Source organism: Talpa occidentalis, unplaced genomic scaffold (genome assembly GCF_014898055.3).
Source record: "Talpa occidentalis isolate TD23 unplaced genomic scaffold, MPIMG_talOcc4v2.1 talOcc4.11, whole genome shotgun sequence".
Classification (NCBI taxonomy): domain Eukaryota; kingdom Metazoa; phylum Chordata; class Mammalia; order Eulipotyphla; family Talpidae; genus Talpa; species Talpa occidentalis.
Window position 1 is genome coordinate 62,913,252 of NW_023601104.1, and position 19,954 is coordinate 62,933,205.

The 19,954-nt window shown below is 35.3% G+C and overlaps 1 protein-coding gene across 1 annotated transcript in view; it reads left to right on the forward strand.

The window, feature by feature from the left end:
• The first annotated feature begins 1,192 nt into the window (after positions 1-1,192).
• The window catches only part of STYX (serine/threonine/tyrosine interacting protein), a 38,117-nt gene continuing 19,355 nt past the window's right edge, over positions 1,193-19,954 (forward strand). Inside the window, exons 1-5 of the mRNA XM_037503349.2 lie at positions 1,193-1,518; positions 11,191-11,223; positions 12,649-12,702; positions 16,243-16,340; positions 19,479-19,539. Coding sequence (XP_037359246.1) covers positions 1,462-1,518; positions 11,191-11,223; positions 12,649-12,702; positions 16,243-16,340; positions 19,479-19,539 — 303 coding nt within the window. The 5' untranslated portion in view covers positions 1,193-1,461. The remainder of the gene's footprint in view (positions 1,519-11,190; positions 11,224-12,648; positions 12,703-16,242; positions 16,341-19,478; positions 19,540-19,954) is intronic.

Consider the following 19,954-nt stretch of genomic DNA (forward strand, 5'->3'; position numbering starts at 1 on the left):
TTGGACAGCAATTGAGATTTTATCATGAAAGTTGCTATTAAAAAAAAATTTCAAATTCGTACACCCTGAAGAATGAACAATATATTACCTGGGTTATTATACAATTATTCAGAATCAAAGCTTTTATACACTATTGTGTTTCTTTTTATGAGCAGTTTGTGTAGTGATAACAAAAACATTACTCATGCTAATACTCAAATTATTAAACAATTCTATTTGGCAATAAAGTTCATAAATATGACAACATAAAATGAAAGATGTTTGTCAGAGGGATGGAGAGCAAATATCCACTTGATTTGTTTTACTCTATTGCAATTTGATGAATCATTTGCCTTTTTACTTTGCTGGTGACACTGAAGAATCAGTTTGGTGTACAGACCTTTTAAGTTTAATGGTGGGTTTTTCCACATCTAAAATTGATTTTCTTCACCTGTTTAAAAACAAAAAGGAAGATATCTCCTATGGCCCAGTGAAACTATCATGTATATAGCCTTTATTAACAATACGGTTTTAATTCTGACTCAACCTCCTTTCAAAAAGATACTGAAAGTGATGTTTACTAATATATTAAAATAGTAAAAAGAATAAAAGATAACATTATGTACAAGTTACTGATTTATCAATTCTGTTTCTATTTCTTGACTTTGTCTATTTGTCATTCTTGAGATGTTCTAATTATCATGTTCCCCAGTATTCTTAGAAGTCCACCGTTTCAATTTTCTTAAAATTGATGGGTGTTTTATTTTCTATGTAGCATAACATAGTTTTAGGATGAACTCAGTTAACACCCCTTTGGTTATAACCTCACCACAGATTGCATAGGATTCAGAGAAGGGGGAGCGATGTTTTTTATTTCGGACGCCAGCTTCTGCTGGCTAGGATATTTTGTCCTTTCACACGAAGAGGTCGGCCCGCTGTCGGAAAGGGCTGGGGCTGTCCTTCAGTCACTCCCTCCCTCCTGCCGCAGCCCCGCCCCTCCACGCGGAGCGCGCTCCGGCCGCTGCGCCCTCGAGGCCCCGCCCCTCGCGTCTGCGCCTTCGCGAAGGGGCGGGGCGGCGGCGCGCTGACACCTGGCGGCTGCGGAGGGCGGGCCGAGGGCGAGCGTGTGCTGGGATTGGCTGGGGCGGCGCGAGGGGTGGGCTGGAAGGCGGGGCGACGGTTGTAGCGCTCGTGCTAGAGCCGGAGCCGGGGCGGCCTGAGGGGCGAGGAGATCGGGGGGAGGAAGACGGCGGCAGCATGGCGGCCGGGTACGAGCCGCCCAACCCTCCTCTTCCCCGCTGTCGCCGCCGCCGTCGCCGGAGTCGCTGGGACCTTTCCGTCTGCGTGTGTTAGCTGGGAGCCGGCCGCCCGCCCGTCAGTTCTCCGGCCCACCTGCCCGTCTTCCTTTCACCGCCACTGCCAGCCTGAGGGTCGGGCCGACCGGTAGCTCCCTCCCCACCCACCGGCGCGCGGGCAGGGACCATGGAGGACATGAAGCTGGAGTTCCCGTCGCTCCCACAGTGCAAAGAAGACGCCGAGGTGAGTCTGGTGATGCCACGCGCAGGCCTTCCCCGTGGCTCTTCGGCCGAGGGGCGACCCCAGGCCCCAGCCTCGAAACCTCCGGCTCCACAGCACCCGGTTCCCTTCCGACGGCGCCCCGGAACCTCCGGGCGCAGCCTGGGGCTCGGGGACGGGCTGCCCCGACCCCGACGAAGCTCCTCTTCCCGGTCGGGAGACCCCGGCGGAGGGGCTGGGTCTGGGCTCCAATTTAAAGAATGAGATGAGCAAAAACACTCCTTCACTCTCTAAGCTCGGCATCGAGGATTTACTTGGAGTAAAGTTCCTCTTTTATTGCCAAAACAATACGAAGGTAATGTTTTCACTATCGATTTGAGGAGTAGCCTTAGTGTCATCCATTCACTTGGGGGACTCGAAGCCCCACATGTGGAATAGACTCAAGGCCTGAACTTGAAAGTGCGCCTTCGAAAAGTTTCCCAAAGTAGTTTGTTGGTTTTGTTTGGGTTTTTTGGGGTGCCAGACTATAACCAACAGAATTAAATGTCATAAGGCTAACTCATTTGAATCGGGAAACTTCAATCAGAAGTCTTGTTCTTTGGAGGGAAAGAAATAACCGAGAATAAAGTTCTTTACATTTTGGTCTCCTGATTTCTAATTAGGGCTCTTTTTACTCCACCATACTTAGTTCTTGCCTGACGTTGTATAGAGGGTGGTCTTCCCCTCCCCACACACACACCATTTATTACTAGTTTAAAATACTTTATGGTATCGTAGACTATTAAATTAGAATTTTTTGAGGGCCAAATTACTAACAGGACAAGGATACACAGGCTTTAGTAGGATCAAGAAAGAAATCTAGAATTTCTAGTTTTAAATATCTTGCAAAATTGGAAAATAAAGCTCTATTTTTAAGATACCATTCAATTTAAACCAGATATATTGGATATCATTTTAATTTGGAGGGATGTTTTGCTGCTGGTCGTGAACTTTGAGACTTTTATGTTTTAAAAGTACACTATTAAATAGGAAAAAAGAAAGTAGAATTTAGATGTAAAATGAATTTACAGTTTTCTCTTTGTTTACTGTGGAATAATGTGAATGAGGAGAATGCTTTACAGCCTCAAAATGATTCCATAAATCCCACAACAGAAGCAACCTTAGATAAAATGTAGAGCTTTCCACTTCTTAGGTAAAGGAATTGTAACTTACATAGAATAAGTGGTATGCCATGGTAACAAGTAGCACAGGACACAGTGAGGACCTTGGTCTTCTGAATCTTAGTTCATTCTTCTTTAATATAGTTCTACCGTGCTCTCTTCTTAGCAGTTCCAGTTTACAATGCTTGCTAACTTTGTGTTTATTCTTTTATTGTTTATAATATCCTTGCAAAAAGGGTAGAAGCTTAATTTCTTTAGCTTTCTTTCCTGTGTAGAACAAAGTCTAGTAGATGATGATGTCAGTACTATATACTGAAAACCAATTCATTCAATATTTCATAACTTGGAATGTTTCTTCTCTTGGTTTCAAGTGACAAAATCTAGCTTAGACTGCTTTAAGCAAAAAAAAAAGTAGTAACCCAGAAACATGTAGATACAACTGGTTTCAGGAACTTGACCAAATAATATTATAATGCATTAGAATCTCCTTTGTGTTTCTCCTCACTACTTTCTGTCAGGCTTTTGTATCCTAATAGAGTTTGGCCATCAGCTGTTCTGGGGTCTCACTCTTACAGAGTCTGAACGTTGAAGAATGAAAGCACCTTTCTCCAAGTTTTAGTGTTTAAAATCTAGAGAAATCTACCACATCAGGTCAGGTGCTGGTCCTTTGGATCAGTCATTATTACCAGGAGGGGGTAAATACACTGAAGGGTCCATTCTAGGTCATAAACTCACTTATTTGACTGGAGAGTGAAGTTTATCATTGGTAGTCCTCACACCAAAACCATATGAGAAATTTCACAAAAGATGAAAGGTGCTTTTTGTGCTGATAAAACTATGAATAACCATTAAATAGGGCACAGTTAATGACAGACAGAGAAAACAGTGTTGATTTTCTCATTTCCATTGAGATGTGTAAAGTGTTACGTTTTCTTACAAATTGGCGTGTCCAGACAGCAGTTTCTTCCATATAAAAAACTATACATGAAAAGTAAATTATAATCCAAATCTTTCTTTCGTAAAGGTAGACTTTGTAGAGTGCTGTTAATGAATGCTCTTATTGATGTAATTGAGCTATGCTAGCTTGATGATTCTATCACCTCTGTTAAATAGTCCCAAGTTTCTTGAAATACTGGCCAGGGCATTCTGTATCAGAAAGTGCTGGCAAAAATTTAGCAGGATTCAGATCAGTCTGCATAGATTGCTGCTGCCTTGTTTAAAACTTTGCCAGGATTTCCCATTGTTTTAAGGATGACATTCAGACCTGTAATATCGTCTACATGGTCCTTTGTGATCTGGTATCTGCCTGCCAGTTAAACTAACCCATTACAGCTACTTTTCCCCTTGCTCTCTTCTCTGTATGCCCTCATCATATTCATTTCTCATCATTTCTCAGCACTTGAATGCTTTCATTTACCCCTATCTAAGAACCTTTACCTTTGCTTTTTTTCCCACCCATTGCTGTCAGCACTCTTTTTGCCCTCAATTAACTACTGGCTCTCAGCTTAGAGCTCACTTTAGGCATCGTTTCTTAAGGAGAAGCTTTCCCTAGTTTTGCCAGTTCTTCCTGCCCCCTTTCTGCTGCCAAGACTAATTCAATCCCCCAGGTTTATAAGCTTCTGTAGCATTTGACTCTTTCTTACCTATATCTATGTAACAGTGGTCAATACTTAACAATTTTGGTCTATTTTCCTTGATAGTTTCATAAGGGATCTTGGTCAACAATGAATTGCTAAAGCTCACCACTGTTTCTTTCACCTAGTACAATGGAATATACCATCAGCTTAACAAATGTTTATTAAATTAATGGAAAAGAATCTTGATTGCTTTGATATTTGAGTCTTGTGGCAAGATGACAGTGGTTTTGTAGATATTAGGAAGGGAAAAAAACTTACAGTACTAATTTTTAAATGAATTAGTTGCATGGTTAGGACACTTTGTTTTATAATTCAGTGATTAATATTTCATTTTCTTTTCAAATAAAAACAAATATAATTTATTTCAATTTTGGTTAGACTCTGTTCTGATTTAATTGGCTTGAGATGAAGCCAGATATTCCTAATGGCAGCCACATTTTAGAATGAGTGATTTAAAAGCCTCTTTTTTTTTTTTTTTTTAAGATTTATTTATGCATATAAGAACTAGGGTATAGGCCAAAGGTGCTTGGAGGGGACGGGGTGAGAGGATTCACCAGAGACAGAGTGGGGAGTAGAACAGGCAGGTTGACTGAAATACACTGCTGAGGGGAGCAGTGGGCCAATCAGGAGAGGTCTGCTATGCCATGTGGGTCAGCTCCCTGGCAGGGAATTGAACACGTGCTGCAGTAGCTGTGAACTGCTTCATAGTGCTGATGTTGAACCTCTGGTACCACTAGGGAGACCCCTGATTTAGAAGCCTCTTATTTGAATGTCCTTCTGTCTCTTTTTGTCCCCAACCTTCTCATTTTTTTTTATCTGAGTGAAACTCTCCTTTGCTCCTTTGTTTTAAGCAAAGCTTGAGCTAGGGGTGGGAACTATTGGAAATGGCTTACTCCAGAGAGTACTACCTTTTTTTTTTTTTGGAGAAGAGGAATTGTAATGCAGATTTTTTTATTTTGTGAAATGTCCCAACTTAGATAATGTTTTCTGATGATTTTTTAATCCAAACTGCTTTCCTCACCTATGTAAAATTTGTAAATCTATCTTGGTATTTCTAAAAGGTAAGGTTTCAACCCACCTGATATATCTGATAAGGATTGTTTTTATTTTATGTAATAATTACAGACTATGTCCTTTGGTGCACTGGTTGATCTTTGACCATTTTTATAACATACTTTCTGTCTCCTGGGTATAATTTATAGATTTGTAACTTTGCATTTGTATGAGAATGAAGAGACCCTGAACGATGTTTTAATATGTGTTACCTCCTCTTATCAATGATTGAAGGATTTTCACTTGTGAATTAATTTCTGTAAGAAGCATGGCATGTTTTACAATTAGGAGTATTTTGGCTTAGCTGACTTCATTTGATTTGTAAAACATAGTCAAATGGCTTGACTTATCATCAAAGTTTGGGAAATTGAGTCTGCTTATTAACTATAGTATTAACTCAAAATAGATCATTAGCAATTAGAGTGGGAGTCTGCCTCATTAATACTATCATCTCGAAAGTGATGGATTTTAAGAGCAACATGGCAGAACTGAGATGAAGATTGAGTATGATACAGGCAAAAGTTGGTTATTACAGACATGTTCAGATAGATGGATTTATTTATCCATACAAGAGCTGGGCTGCAGGCCAGTGGTGTGGGGGATAAGCAGATTCACCAGAGACAGAGTGGGGAGCAGAACAGGCAGATTGACCAAAATAGACTGCGTAGGGGAACAGTGGGCAAGACAGAAGAGGTCCACTGCATGCACCATGTGAGTCATCTCCCTGGTCAGGGATGGAACTCCTCCTGCAGTGGCTGTGGATAGCTTCATAGTGCTGAGACTTAACCCCTCGTGCCACCAGGGAGACCCCCAGCATGAATGATTTTAAAACTTGACCTAGTATGCTAAACGCATTAACAGGATTGGTAGGTCGTGTTGGGCTAAAGATTTGTTCTTAAGGTAGGACTCAGGGCTAGGGCCAAAAAGAAGGTTGATCCTTGAGATCAGTATCTGCTGCTACACCAGGAATAGTGCCAAATTAAAAATTCTGTAAGATAAAATTTTGAAGGTTTCAAAGGATCTATGCCTGATGCATCATTACTTTTGATGTTGGGAGTACTATGACTAAAATAACTGCCTTTAACCTAAGGCAATTGAAAACTTTTCAGTATGAAAAGATTAGAATGCATTAAGTTAAAAATGCAAGTAAACATTCAATTTGTACAATTAATGATTACATTTCTACCTCTATTGGCTTGGAAATTAATATACCGTGTTTCTTGTCTATTAATCCCCATAAACTTACGTGTTGTTTTGTTTTTTTTTTTTAACTGAGTCAGTATTTGTTTAAATGTAGCTGTATGTTTTCTATATAGTTCCGTCTTACCTTGAGAGGCTGCTGTATCATGTGATTAAGAGAACACTACTTAGACTTGAAAATCAAGTTACTTAGACTCTGTGCCTAAAGCAGAAATATAAAATAGAGACAATAACACCTTTTCTTCAAAGAAAATCATTGAGAGTCTGCTGGTAATAAACTCTCTGTGTTCATTTTTATGGAACTGTCTTTTATTTCACTTTGTAGTTGAAAGATGATTTTCTGAGCATATATTCTGATCAACATTTATTTTTATCACTTTGTATTGTTTTTTCTTGTGGGTTCTATTTTTCCAGTTGAGAAGTCATGTTCAGTCTAAGTGTCTTTCCTTTGTATATAATCTGTCTTTTTTTGTCTGAATACTGTCTTTTAATAGAGGTAAAATTTGCAGAGTGTAGTGCATAGATAATAAGTGTGCAATTCAGTGAGTGATAAATGTGTACAAATATCACTATTACTCCTATCAAGGTACAAACCATTCTTACCAACAAGTATTGAGTGCCTACTATGTATGAGGCACCGTCATCAAGCATTGGAAATAGATACAGTAGTGAAGAAAGGGGTGTGTGTGAGTGTGAGTGAGAGAGAGAGATAGCAAGGTCAAATTCATTTTTATTTTTTGACATTCTTGTTGAAAGATTTTTTGAGGGCCTCCCTGGTAGCCTAGTGATTAAGTCTCAGCACTCCCACCGCTACCGCAGGGGACCTAAGTTCTCTCCCTGGCCAGGGAGCTAACCCACATTTGGCACAACAGACCTTTCCTATCTCCTCAGCTGCTCCCCTCAGCAGTGTATTTCAGTCAGTCTGCCTGTTTTGCTTCCCTCTCTGTCTCTGGTAAGCACCCCCCACCCCACCCCCCGCCGCCCCGCACCTGTGGTCTAAACCCCAGTTCTTCTACGCAAAATAAATAAAACAAAAAATCTGACAATAAAGGAATAATTCTTTTTTTAAAAAAAAAGATTTTTCTTTCTTCATTGAGTTGCCTTCATGTTTTTTCAGGAAAGGTCATTAACTGCATATGTTTAGATTGTCTGGATTTTATTCTTTTCCATTCTTCTATATACTTTTAGTATGAGAAAAGATAATCTAGTATTTCTCTTTGTGTTTGGTGTGCTATTGTTTTACTGTTTACCTATCAGTTGCCTTCTTCTCCTTTTGTGATTTATTGATTTGCCTATTTCTAAGGTGTGGTGTCTTTAGCCAATTTTAGAAAATTCTAAATAAATATTCTGTAATATTCTTTCTCCTTTATTTTCTCTTCTCCCTTCTGGAACTTAGGTTTTATGGATGTCACAACTTTTAATTGTCTTGCATATCTATTAACTGCCAAGTTTTCCAGTTCTGAAGTTAGTCATTTCTTCTATTTTCCAGTTCACAAAATCTCATTTTACCTGTCCTTTTCTTCTGTTTAACCTACCCACTAATTTTTAGTTTCAGTCACACTTCTTCATTTCTTTTTTCAAGGAATTTTCACATTCCTCTTGGCTTTCTTAAAGTCATTTACTTCGTCCTTGGTCATACTTTTGATACTCTCATTTCTGTAATTATATTAAATGTTTTATATTTTTCATTATTGTATTATCTGTATCTTTGTGGGTATGATTCAGTTGTTGCTGATTTTCTTTCATTTTTTTTTCTTTTAATCATTTTTTTATTGTAACCTATCTATCTGAATTATTTCTGTGGATTTAGGGTATGTTTCTCCAGAAGGAAAATGCATTTGTTTCTTCCACTAACGCCTGAACACTGTCTACCCAGCATCATTTGACATTATTCACTTAGCCTTACAAACATAATGGGATTCTAATGTCAAATGAGTGTAGGTCACATTGTGGTTAGGAAAACCCCAACCCTACCACTAGCACCACTTTCTTCTCAGAACCAAAGTTGGAGATGTGAGGAGGTTTTTATTTTTCTTCCCTAATTTGTCTTGAACTGAAGATAATGCCTATTGTCAGTCCCAGCTTTTTGGTCTTAATCTGACTTCCCACTTTGAACATGTCCTAGACTTTGTCTTATGTCTCATTTGTACAGTGCCATTTAAAATAAGGCCATGGTGAAGATGTGAGAAAGAAATAACTCCTGTACATTGCTGGTGGAGCTGTAAATTGGTTTAGGAAAGCTTTTGACAGTGTCTGGTAAAGCCAAACATACAGTGATCCACCAGTGACATTGCTTATATATCCAAAAGAAATGAATATATCTGTCCACCAAAGGTCATATAAAAGAATTTTCATAGCACCTTTATTCATAATTGCCCAAACCTGGAAGCTACTTAAGTCTCCACCAACAGGTAAATGAGTAAATTATGGAATATCCATATACTAGTATACTGCACAGCAGGCATTAAGTTGAGTGAGAGAAGTCAGACATAAAATAATACTGCTATATGATTGTATTCATATGTATTTCAAGAACAGGCAGAATTTAATCTGTAGTGGAAAATGTCAGTAGTTACCTCAGAAAATGGGGACATTAGACTGAGAAGAGGAATGCGGGAACTTTCTGGGATCACAGAAATCTTGAGTGGCAGTTATCTAGGTGTATACGTTTGTAAAAATTCATCAAGCTCTACATTGAGAGTTGGGCATTTTAACATCTCATCCTTTGTCCTTTTACATCTTTGTTTAAAAAGAACAGAAAGAAATATAAGACCGGGAAAAGAACAACAGATCCTCTTAGGAAACTGCTCAGTGCACAGTAATCTTTCTGGGTTTGTGCTTTCTCTGTGTGTGTGTGTGACTGTCTATCTGTCTGTCGGTCTGTCTGTCTCTGAGGATTCACTCAGGATTCCCTTACTTTCTTGTTAGTTCAACTATGTATTTAAAGATATTTTTAAAAATACATTTTAAATATTATTACTTGATAAGATTTCTCAGGGCTTGTAGCCTATTTCTACGACATTAGAGAGGCCAATTTTTAAAATGAAAAACAAAAAATGCTTTCTCTTTATTGAAAAAAAAAAAAAAGGGCCTCCCCTGGTGGCGCAGCTGTTCAGCACTGGGCCACGAAGCTGCCCGCAGCCTCTGCAGCACTGGTTCAGTCCCCGGCCTCCAGCGAGGGTCCCACATGGCATGACAGACCTCTCCTGCCGTGCCCGCTGCTCCCCTCAGCAAGGTATTTCGTCAGTCTGCCTGTTCTGTTCCCCACTCTGGCTCTGGTGAATTCTCTCACCCTCCCGCGCTTCTGACTATACCCAGTGCTTATATAAATAAATAAATAAATCTTTAAAAAAACAAAAAAACAAAAAAAACTGATGATTACCACTGCAGGAATAGTATTGTTTTCTTTTTCCATTATAGATGAGTACAATTTTATCTTATGTGCTAATAATACTTTCCTGACTTGGGGGAATCTAGGTGAAGGGTAAAGGGAATTCTTGGCATTAGTTTTGCAACATTTCAATAATCCTAGCTTTATCATTATTATTGTAGCATCATTTTTAACTTTATGAACCTAATTACTATTTATAAATCTGAGTTTTAAGTAGCCAAGTTAGAAACTTTTGCAATCTGTTTACAAACTAGGACTATCCATACTATATTTTTGATTCTTTCCATCAATTTACCTATGACTGCTTTGTTCTTTTCATAACTTTTAAAATATGTTCTCTCCTTTGTCATCGCCATTTTGCATTATTTTCCAACTTCTTTTTTCTTGATCTTCATTACAAAGACAGAATGAACTCTATCATTTAATGAGATACATCTTTTAAAGGGAATTGAACTAAACAGAAAATTAAACCCCAGTAAAATATGAAAAAGACTAAGGAAAGTCCAGCAGTTTAGATTAGGGATGGCAAGTACTTATTCCATACCATTCTTCTTTCATCCACTGTGATTGTTACTTTTCAAAGCACCCTTTGCATCCCAAGTCTTGTCAGGTGTTTTGGTTTTCCATTGCCAATTGATCAGTGTTATCTATTTGATATCTGATTTAGAGGATTAGTTTATGGGAGAAACTTCTGAAATATCTGCTGCTAATGAGATAACCTATCCATTGTATGACATAACATTATCTTAATTTTGGAAGTTCAGTTATTTAAAGAACATCTTTTTTTTTTTTTTTTTTTAAGATTTATTTATTTATTCATACAAGCACTGAGTCCAGTCAGAAGCATGGGAGGGTGAGAGAATTCGCCAGAGCTGGGAACAGAACAGGCAGAGGGATCGAAGTACACTGCTGAGGGGAGCAGCGGGTGGCAGGAGAGGTCTGCACACCATGTGGGACCCTCCTCCAGTGGCCGGGGAGCAGCTGGGGATCGAACCAGCGCTGCAGAGGCTATGGGCAGCTTAGCCACCCAGCGCTCAACCTCTGTGCCACCAGGGGAGGCCCCTTAAAGAACGTCTTAAACATGTTTCTTGCCACTTAAATTTTCAGGCGTTTGTGAAGTCAATTGAATCTGCTATACTTACAAAATATTCTTAAAATACTTATTTTTTAAAAAATTCATCATTTGTATGTCTCATCTGTGACCTTTATTTGGGTGATATTTTTCATAATTTTGTATTTCCCTTCCATTTTTAAGGAATGGACCTATCCTATGAGACGAGAGATGCAGGTATGGTAATCTTTTTGTTTATTCAAACCAACCCATATTATCATCATTATTAAATAACATAACCCAATTTCACAAAGGGTTTGAGACCTGTTGACTCATGATTAGGAGAGTCATCTCTTAGTAGTTAAAATATTAACATCTTTAAAGTTAACTGTGGATATTAAAAAGAGAGGAAATGAATTGTTCCTTTCTTCCTTAGATTAGAAACAAATATGAGCATGGTAACATATGTATGTACTTAATGAGTCACTTTGTTTTTCCTCATCCAAAAAAATCATATATAATATTTGTATTCCCTTTGGAAAGCATCTTGCTTTCCATGCTTGTCTTGCTCATATAAGTGTAGGAGAGTTAACTGTAAAGCAAATCACTCTTTCCAATAATTGTTCATCTCTGTCTTTTCCATTATCAAGTTCCATAATTAAGTCCTTGAAAAACTGAATTGAATACTCCTACTATGAAATAAATTTAAGTGATAGCTGACCCTCACAGTAGTTAACTTTTCTTTTGTATTTCATTAACAGACAACTCTGTTAGTCCTAGGCTAGATCACTATCTCCCATTCCAGGAAATCCCTTCACTTTTAAAAATCTCCTTCCTTTCTCTTTTTAGTACCTCTGAAGCATTTTATTTGGTGCTATGGGGGAATGCAGAAATGAATAAAATGTAATTTGTGCCCATGAGAAACTGGTAGCAGAAATCAGACCCGTGTGCGATTAATTATTCTGTCCTATAGAACTGAACACAAAATTACACTATATTAGTATCTAGTTTATCATAACCTGGCTGAAAGAGCTTTATATTGAATTGACATAGAATTAATTTTAATTCAGCAGTCAAAAATTTTAATTTAGGAGTATATACAAATGTTGATTTAACTTGTATAAACTGTTCAAACTCTGTCAAAAGGCAAATATTTTCATATTGATCTTTTTTAAACTTTGTAATAATTCTTCATTTCTACTATTAACTATAGGTAATCTGTGCTGTTTGTTATATCTCATACTGCTGTTGATTTGGCTGAGATTTTTTGTAATTTCAAAGGGATAATTTTCTTTATGCCTGTTTTATTTTTAAGCTATGGCAGAAAATAGATGTAAAATTAGAAACTTGTTACTATGCTATTAATATGTGTACTAATTTTACCCAAACTGCTAATAAAAAGTACTGTGGAAGTTAAAATACCTGATTTTTCAGAACTGTACTTAAACTTTGAATGTTTTATTTTATTTGATGTCTAAAGCATGTTTGCATTTCTTTTCCCAAGCATTTGTTCAGTGTGGGTAGGAAATGCTTCCTAAATAAATAACAAATATTAACACATTATTAGAACAACTATAAAGACACCCCACAGATCCACTTATATGGTACATATTTTGTATAGATTTAAATTACTGATGGTAAATATCTCAATTTTTTTTCTAGGAAATTTTACCTGGATTGTTTTTAGGTCCATATTCTTCTGCTATGAAAAGCAAGGTATGAACTTTAGGTTAGGTACATTAAGAGACTTTATTAACCAAATTTTTTAATAGTAAGAGTTTTAGTTGTAGGAGGATTCACAAATAGTGTGTGTTAGTAATTGCCACTCTAGAGCACCTACTTTGCAAATTTTACTTAATCAGTGATTCTCAAGTGTTTTCCCACAAATCAAAATAAGTTTATATTTTGTTTTCTCATGAAATCCATGTTTGAAAGATTTACCAAATAATTTATTTGACTTTTATTTAATAATTTATTTAGCCTCTTAAATACTAGCCATCTCTCATTGCAAATTTTAGTTTATGAACAATTAAAATTAAAGCTCATAATAAGATATGGAATATTTTGGCAAACCTTACCTTTATCAAGAGTAAATAGGCATGCATACATATGCACATGTATGTTCTAGTTGAAGTGACTCAAATCTTATTTGTTTTTCCAGACTTTAAGAGTTCTAGATGCTCCAAGTTATATAGTGCTGCACAGTGTAGATAGGTGTCCTTTATAGTCAAACTGAAATGGATTTCTTCAGTTACAATTAAAAAGGTAGATCTAATCTTAATAATATGTTCTTGCCACTTCCTAGAGGATTCAGCCCTATGAATTATGGAAATGGATCTTTTTGAATTGTAATGTGAGACACCGCATCACAAATCTACCTGTTTAGAAGTCAGTATTTTTGCATATAATATCTACCTAAAGAGATTTTATAAAACTAGAATTTTAAGTCTTGATATATGTATGAATTTTAAGTGATTGGTAGGTTTTTAAAGTTAGTCATTCATTCTGAAACTGAAAAAGCTTTTTGATTATTGAGGTATAACTAAGTAACCATAGTCATTTTGATGGCTAACAGCGAGGTTGGAAAGGTGGGGCATTGGTTGAAAATAAAAGGAAAGGATATGAGATAACTACAGACCTATCTGTGATTTGCTTTGTGAAAAACAAATATAAAAACAAAGCTATTGCCTAAATAATATCATATTTGCAAAATACTGGTCTTCTAGATGGTTTTAGATTATTTGCTTTTTGTTTTCCCATTGCACTCTATGACTATACCTATACTATTGTCACATTAAATTGTATTTGTTTACAAATCTAACTCCTCAAAACCCTCAGCCCCCTCAACGTCATTATGATCTTATTAGACTGATAGAAACCTTTTATGACAAAACCTAATTATTTCTTAGCCTGAGTCAGCATAATACAGTTCATATTTCTTTCCATATCATTATCCAAAAACTATGTAAAAATAACAACTAAAGTTGATAATGGAGATAAAGAAACCTTAGGGAATAAACTCCTCCTCTAAGACTCACTTATTTAAGCTTGTCTTGCATTACACTCCAATAAAAGGGACACATTTAGATTCTTTTTAACTAATGAGCTATTTCTTTTCATAAAATGTTTCTGTTGTTTGTAGGTATGCGGTAAGGTCATAACTTGCTTTAAATAATTCATTGAAAAGTAAGAGATATCTTGTTTGCTATTACATTTGAGTTTTACTTTGATAAGGTTTGTTTTTACTTAGTAATAGTTAATGTGCCTTCAAAGCTTGTTAAAACATATTTTTATCCGTAATTATGTCTTGTAGTTTTTCATGTTAATAAAGTTGATGTGATAACTTGTTGATATAATCGTAGATCAAGTATAAACAAAGGAATAGATATGGGTGTTTTTGTTTTTGTTTTTCCACAAAAGGATGTTGCATTCATTTTGCAATGTGGATAAATGTGAATGTGGAATATTAATTATTGATCCTACCAAATGCTTACTTTCCTCTAACTTACTTGGCATATGCTCAGGAAATAGATACTTAAACACTGATCTATGCCAGACATAGAAAAATTTGCTGCAAAAAATAAGTTACACTTTTGATATGGTAAATGAAGAAAACTATACTTTTGGTGGTCAACATATTGCAGTATATACAAATGTTGATGTATAATGCTGTACATCTGAAAACCTGTGTAATTTATCAATTGGCATTAAAGTCAGTTAAAAACTTTTAAAAACCATATTTTTTAAGTCAATTTTTTGGGCTACTGCCATAAAATATCATAGAATGGATGTCTTCACTAACAGACATTTATTTCTCGGAGTTCTGGAGATGGGAAGTCTTAGATCAAGGTGCCAGCATGGTTAGATTTTGATCAAGGCCCTTTCTTTCCCTGAATTACAGATAGCTGCCAGTCACCATGTAGGTACTCTTACATGGTAGAGAGAGGAAGCTCTGATGTCTCTTCTTATAAAAGAAGTAATTCCATTCTGGGGCACTACTCTTGCAATCTCGTGTAAATATATCAGTTAATTCCCAAAGATCCTTCCTCCTCCTCATACCATCATTACCTTGGAGGTTTAAAACTTCAACATAGGAATTCAGTCTGTAACATTCAGTCTATAACAAATATAAATTATGTTTTTATTTCTTGCATAAATTATCAATATTACTATTCTGGGCTGTTTCATGCAAAAAGTGAGAAATATATAGGAAATGAATAAATGAAAATATGGAAAACTCAAGATGATTATTTCTGATTCCTTAGGCCAGCATGTTTTTGTTCATTTGTTGACCAGATAATTATTGAACACCTGTGTTTCAGGCAGTACACATATTTAATATGAATCAGTGTACAAGTAAAATTCTTGTTCCTATGGAATTTACATTCTAGATATCAAAATACTATGCCATCTACAAACTTACTGATACTGTAATCACTTGCAAAAATATTTTTGATTATTTATAAATTTTCAAAATAATTTCTATTAAGTATTAAATTGATTTACACATAGAGCTGCAAAAGCACCACAGACTATAATATCATTTGGACTTCCGTTTTTAACTTTAGGAGGATTTTAAAACTCTGAAAGGCTAATTAGGTTTGGCAAATATAAATTAATCTGACTTAGAGAAAATATATACTGGGAGAGGCAGGGAGTAGTCCATAGTGTTGTGCTCTGGCACCACTATTAAATAGGACAGTAATGTTGAACAACTGTTTATGTCTTAGTAGTTCCCTTAAATAATGAAGATTGTTATCAGTATATGTAATTATCATTTACTTGCCATGTGCTCCAGTCATTATGCCAAGCACTTTATAAATATCATCGTATGTAATTCTCAAAAGCACTCAATGAATAGGTAGACTTTTTCTCATTTTCACATGGGAAGACCAAGCCATACAGGTTAGATCATTGGCAGAGCTGGCATCTAGAGCTTGGGTTCTTATGATTCCAAAGTCCATGTCTTTAATTACTACATAGTATTATTTCCCTAAATAAAGTATTGTAGGGTCCCTTGTAAAATAACCCTTTTTTCCTTTTATGAAGATATTTAATATATCGGTCATAAATCATTGAAATATATTGCTGATCATTTTAGGTATATTGTAAAATTAGTTTTAATTCCCCTATGCTTAGACTAATATGTAGGTATATTCTAATGTTGAACCCTGTGTATTTTTAAACATCTGTGTTACAATAGATGATGTTTTGTATTTTAAACTATTTCTCTCCCCTGCTCCCCCTTTTTTATAGCTACCTATACTACAGAAACATGGAATAACCCATATAATATGCATAAGACAAAATATCGAAGCAAACTTTATAAAACCAAACTTTCAACAGTTATTTAGGTAAGAATTATTGCTGTGATACATGAAAATGTTAAGGGTAGCAAACATGTAAATAGAGTTTTTATTTCAAGTTGATTTTATCAGAATATCTTCTGTACATATTTTATAAAAATGGGTCATATGGTACATACATCACATAAAATCAGTTTCCTTTAAAATATTTCAAACAAGTAATTCATGTACATATTGTAGAATTCTTAAGATTCAAAAGAATGTATTCTGAAAAGTAGGCTTTCCTGTTTCTATCCTATAGGTACTTAAATTCCTTCCATAGAGGCATCCATTGTTACTTCTTCTTGAGTACCCTTCCAGTGTTATCTTACATATACAAGCATATTTCCACAGATAAACTTCTGTTTTACACTTTTAAAATGTATTTTTTGGAGATACCCTTATGTCATCTTAGAGAACTGTGTTCTTTTAAAGTTGCATAGTTGTCCATTGTATGACCATACTAAAATTTACTCAACCTGTCTCTATTGTTGGACATTTAAATTGTTTCCAGACTTTTGCTAATATAGCATATAGTGAATGTCCATGTGTAGGTTGTTTAATTCATACTAAATAAATGAATATATATAATTCATAATGAATATATTAATGTGAATGTATCAGTAGTGTAAATTTGTAAAAGTGGAATTGCTTAATCACAGAATGAGTATTTAAGATTTTAATAAATGTTGCAAATCGCCATCCAGTCCAGTGAGTTTGCATTTTCGCTGTGAAGTATATAAGTGACTCTTGCCATCAAAATTTTTATCTTTTCCCAATGCTGGAATGAGTAAAGGTGGTGTCTCATATTGTTTTAATTCGCCTTTCTCATTTATCTTATAATGAGTAGCCTGTTATTCAAACTTTATTTTTAAAACAGTATATGACACATGATAAGAAGGGTACTAAAAGTTATACTAAAGCATGCCTTTTATTCTAAAGTTAAGTTTCTTTTCTCCTTTAAACCCAAACACTTCACTTCTCTCCTAGGAGGCAACTACTATTAACTCTTACTTGAATATCATTCTAGTGGTATTCTGTGTTTATATAAAAGCATGCATATTAAAAAATAGTTTCATGCTCTGCTTTATTTGTAGAAATGAAAGCAATTTGAAATTCCATCAATATAAGACACTTTAAAGTATGCTGTATGAACATACAATAAAGTTTTGTAACCACAAAAAAGAATCAAATATTTCTATGTGTGGTTAATAGGAAATACTCTCTAAGGTATATTAAATGAATAGAAGATGCAGACAATGTATATACTTTTAATGTGGTTTAAGATACATACAGTACATTAGACATATATGTTCTGTATACATAGAAAATTTCTGGACTAACAGACCAGAAATTTGACAGTGGTTACTTCTGAGAAGAGACATGTATCTGGATGGTATATGTTTTTTAGTTAATAGAAACTAATTAATAAAAAGGAATGTATATTCTAAAATGAAATAGATTTGATATTTTCTTATTGTTAAAGAAATATTTGTTCCTTATAAGTACTTTGGAACATATAAAATGACACCAAGAAAAGTGTTTTTTACAAGTCATCCACAACCAGAGGGAACATTTTAGTATACTGCCTTTTATATGTCATTCTCAGTTGTATGTTTATTAGGTTTAGCACATATAACCTTAAGTATATTAAGAAAAATAAAAATATTATATATTAAATACCATGCTCTTGAGTTCTAATTTGTATAGAATTTTTGTTTTTTTGCACCAGAATGTTGTGGGTGCAGGTTTTTTTTAATATCAATGGAAAAAACCTTTTTCCTCAGACTTAGAATGCTGGCTTATAAATTGATTGTTCTAGCAGTAGGTTTAATAATAACTGGCACAGAGTAAAATATTTTAGCTTGACTGTAAAATAACTTTTTTTCCCCCCCAAAGCAGTTTTTTTATATAGTAAACTTACCCAGTCACTTTAGGATCATCATTTTTAGAATCCTTATAATCCTTGAATTCTGGGCTTTAGCTTCTCTGTGATAAACCCTGAGTTTATTGAATTTGCCACCTAAACAGTCATTAAAGAACTAGTTTTTAAAGAAATTTTGACTTTAAAAATTAATTTTATGACTTAGTTACCATTATGTAGTTATGTTAATAAACAGATGGATTAGAAATGGAAGTTTTTAAATGTTTTCCAAAGTATAAATTTCCAAACAGGTAGTCTCTTGGCCATTTTTAAAAAAATTTTTAATGCTATTTTCTTTTTACATCATTGATCATTTTTAAACAATATTTGCTTCCCCCCACCCCCTCAGGTTTAGTCCCCATAGAATTTCCTTCCCCAATGCACCCGTGCACCATCACCTCAGTCCCCTGTGCTCCTTCTTCCCTCCCTCTGATCCCTCTCCCTTCTCCTCCAGCGCAGGATGTCTCTGATTTATAATTGTCTGTTTTTGCTTTGTTGTGTTTTGTACTGTTATTACTTTTTTTGCACTGATGTCTTATTTGGTTCCCCTATATTCCTGTTATAAGTGAAACCATCCGATATTTTTCTTTTTCCTTCTGGCTTATTTCACTGAACATAATTCCTTCTAGCTCCATCCACGTTGCTGTGAATGGCATGAGTTTATCTTTTTTGATTGCTGTTGCTGAATAATACTCCATTGTGTATCTGCACTACATCTTCTTGATTCTTGGCCCTTTTTTTTTTTTTTTTTTTTTTGCTCTACTAAAGATTAGTTCACATATGACTCTATTGGATTGTCATCTTCTGTTTTGATTAGCTTCCTAATCAGTCTTTCAGACTTTGGGCTTCCTCTAAATTGTCCTTGATAGGGTTAGGAGGAAGGGATCACAGCCACTCAGAAAAGAATCTGCTAGTCCTAGGAAAGTTGATAGAAATAGAAAAATAACAACAAGGAATAGAAACATGTTTTATCATTATCTACATCCATTGTGATTTTCTGTTTAAACTGGATAGAGTTTTTTATACCAAAATATCAGAAAAATGTTATTTAAGGCTTTAAATGTTATGTCTTCAAGCAGTGTGAAATCTGTTCCTTGGGAGTGTGATACTTTGAAAGTTATTCTGCATTCCTTATGTGCTTGACAAGCAGTTTTAGAGTTAAGTTTTTAATATGTAGAATTTTATCTGAAAGTGTACTTATCACAAAATAATTTTATTTTCAGATATTTAGTCTTGGATATTGCAGATAATCCAGTTGAAAATATAATACGTTTTTTCCCCATGGTAGGTATCAATATTTTAATATTTAAAATTTCTTTGTGACTTGAACTCTTTATTGTGGTTCTAAAACTTAATGAGATATAATTCCCTCCAATACTACTATTGCTTTGTTGTGACTGAAAATTGTGGAATTATATTTCAAGGAAAATTTATTATTTTAAAACATTTTATGATCTTTAAAAATTTGAGAAATTATACTCTGAATATATTAAATTCAAGTTAAATTTTGGCCCCTGTGTTTTTATTTTATTTTTTTTATAAGAACTCATTTACTTTTTTTTTAAAGATTTATTTATTTATATAAGAACTGGGGTACAGGTCGGAGGCACGGGCGGGTGAGAGAATTCACCAGAGAGAGTGGGAGCAGAACAGGTAGACGAACCGAAGACACTGCTAAGGGGAGCAGTGGGCAAGACAG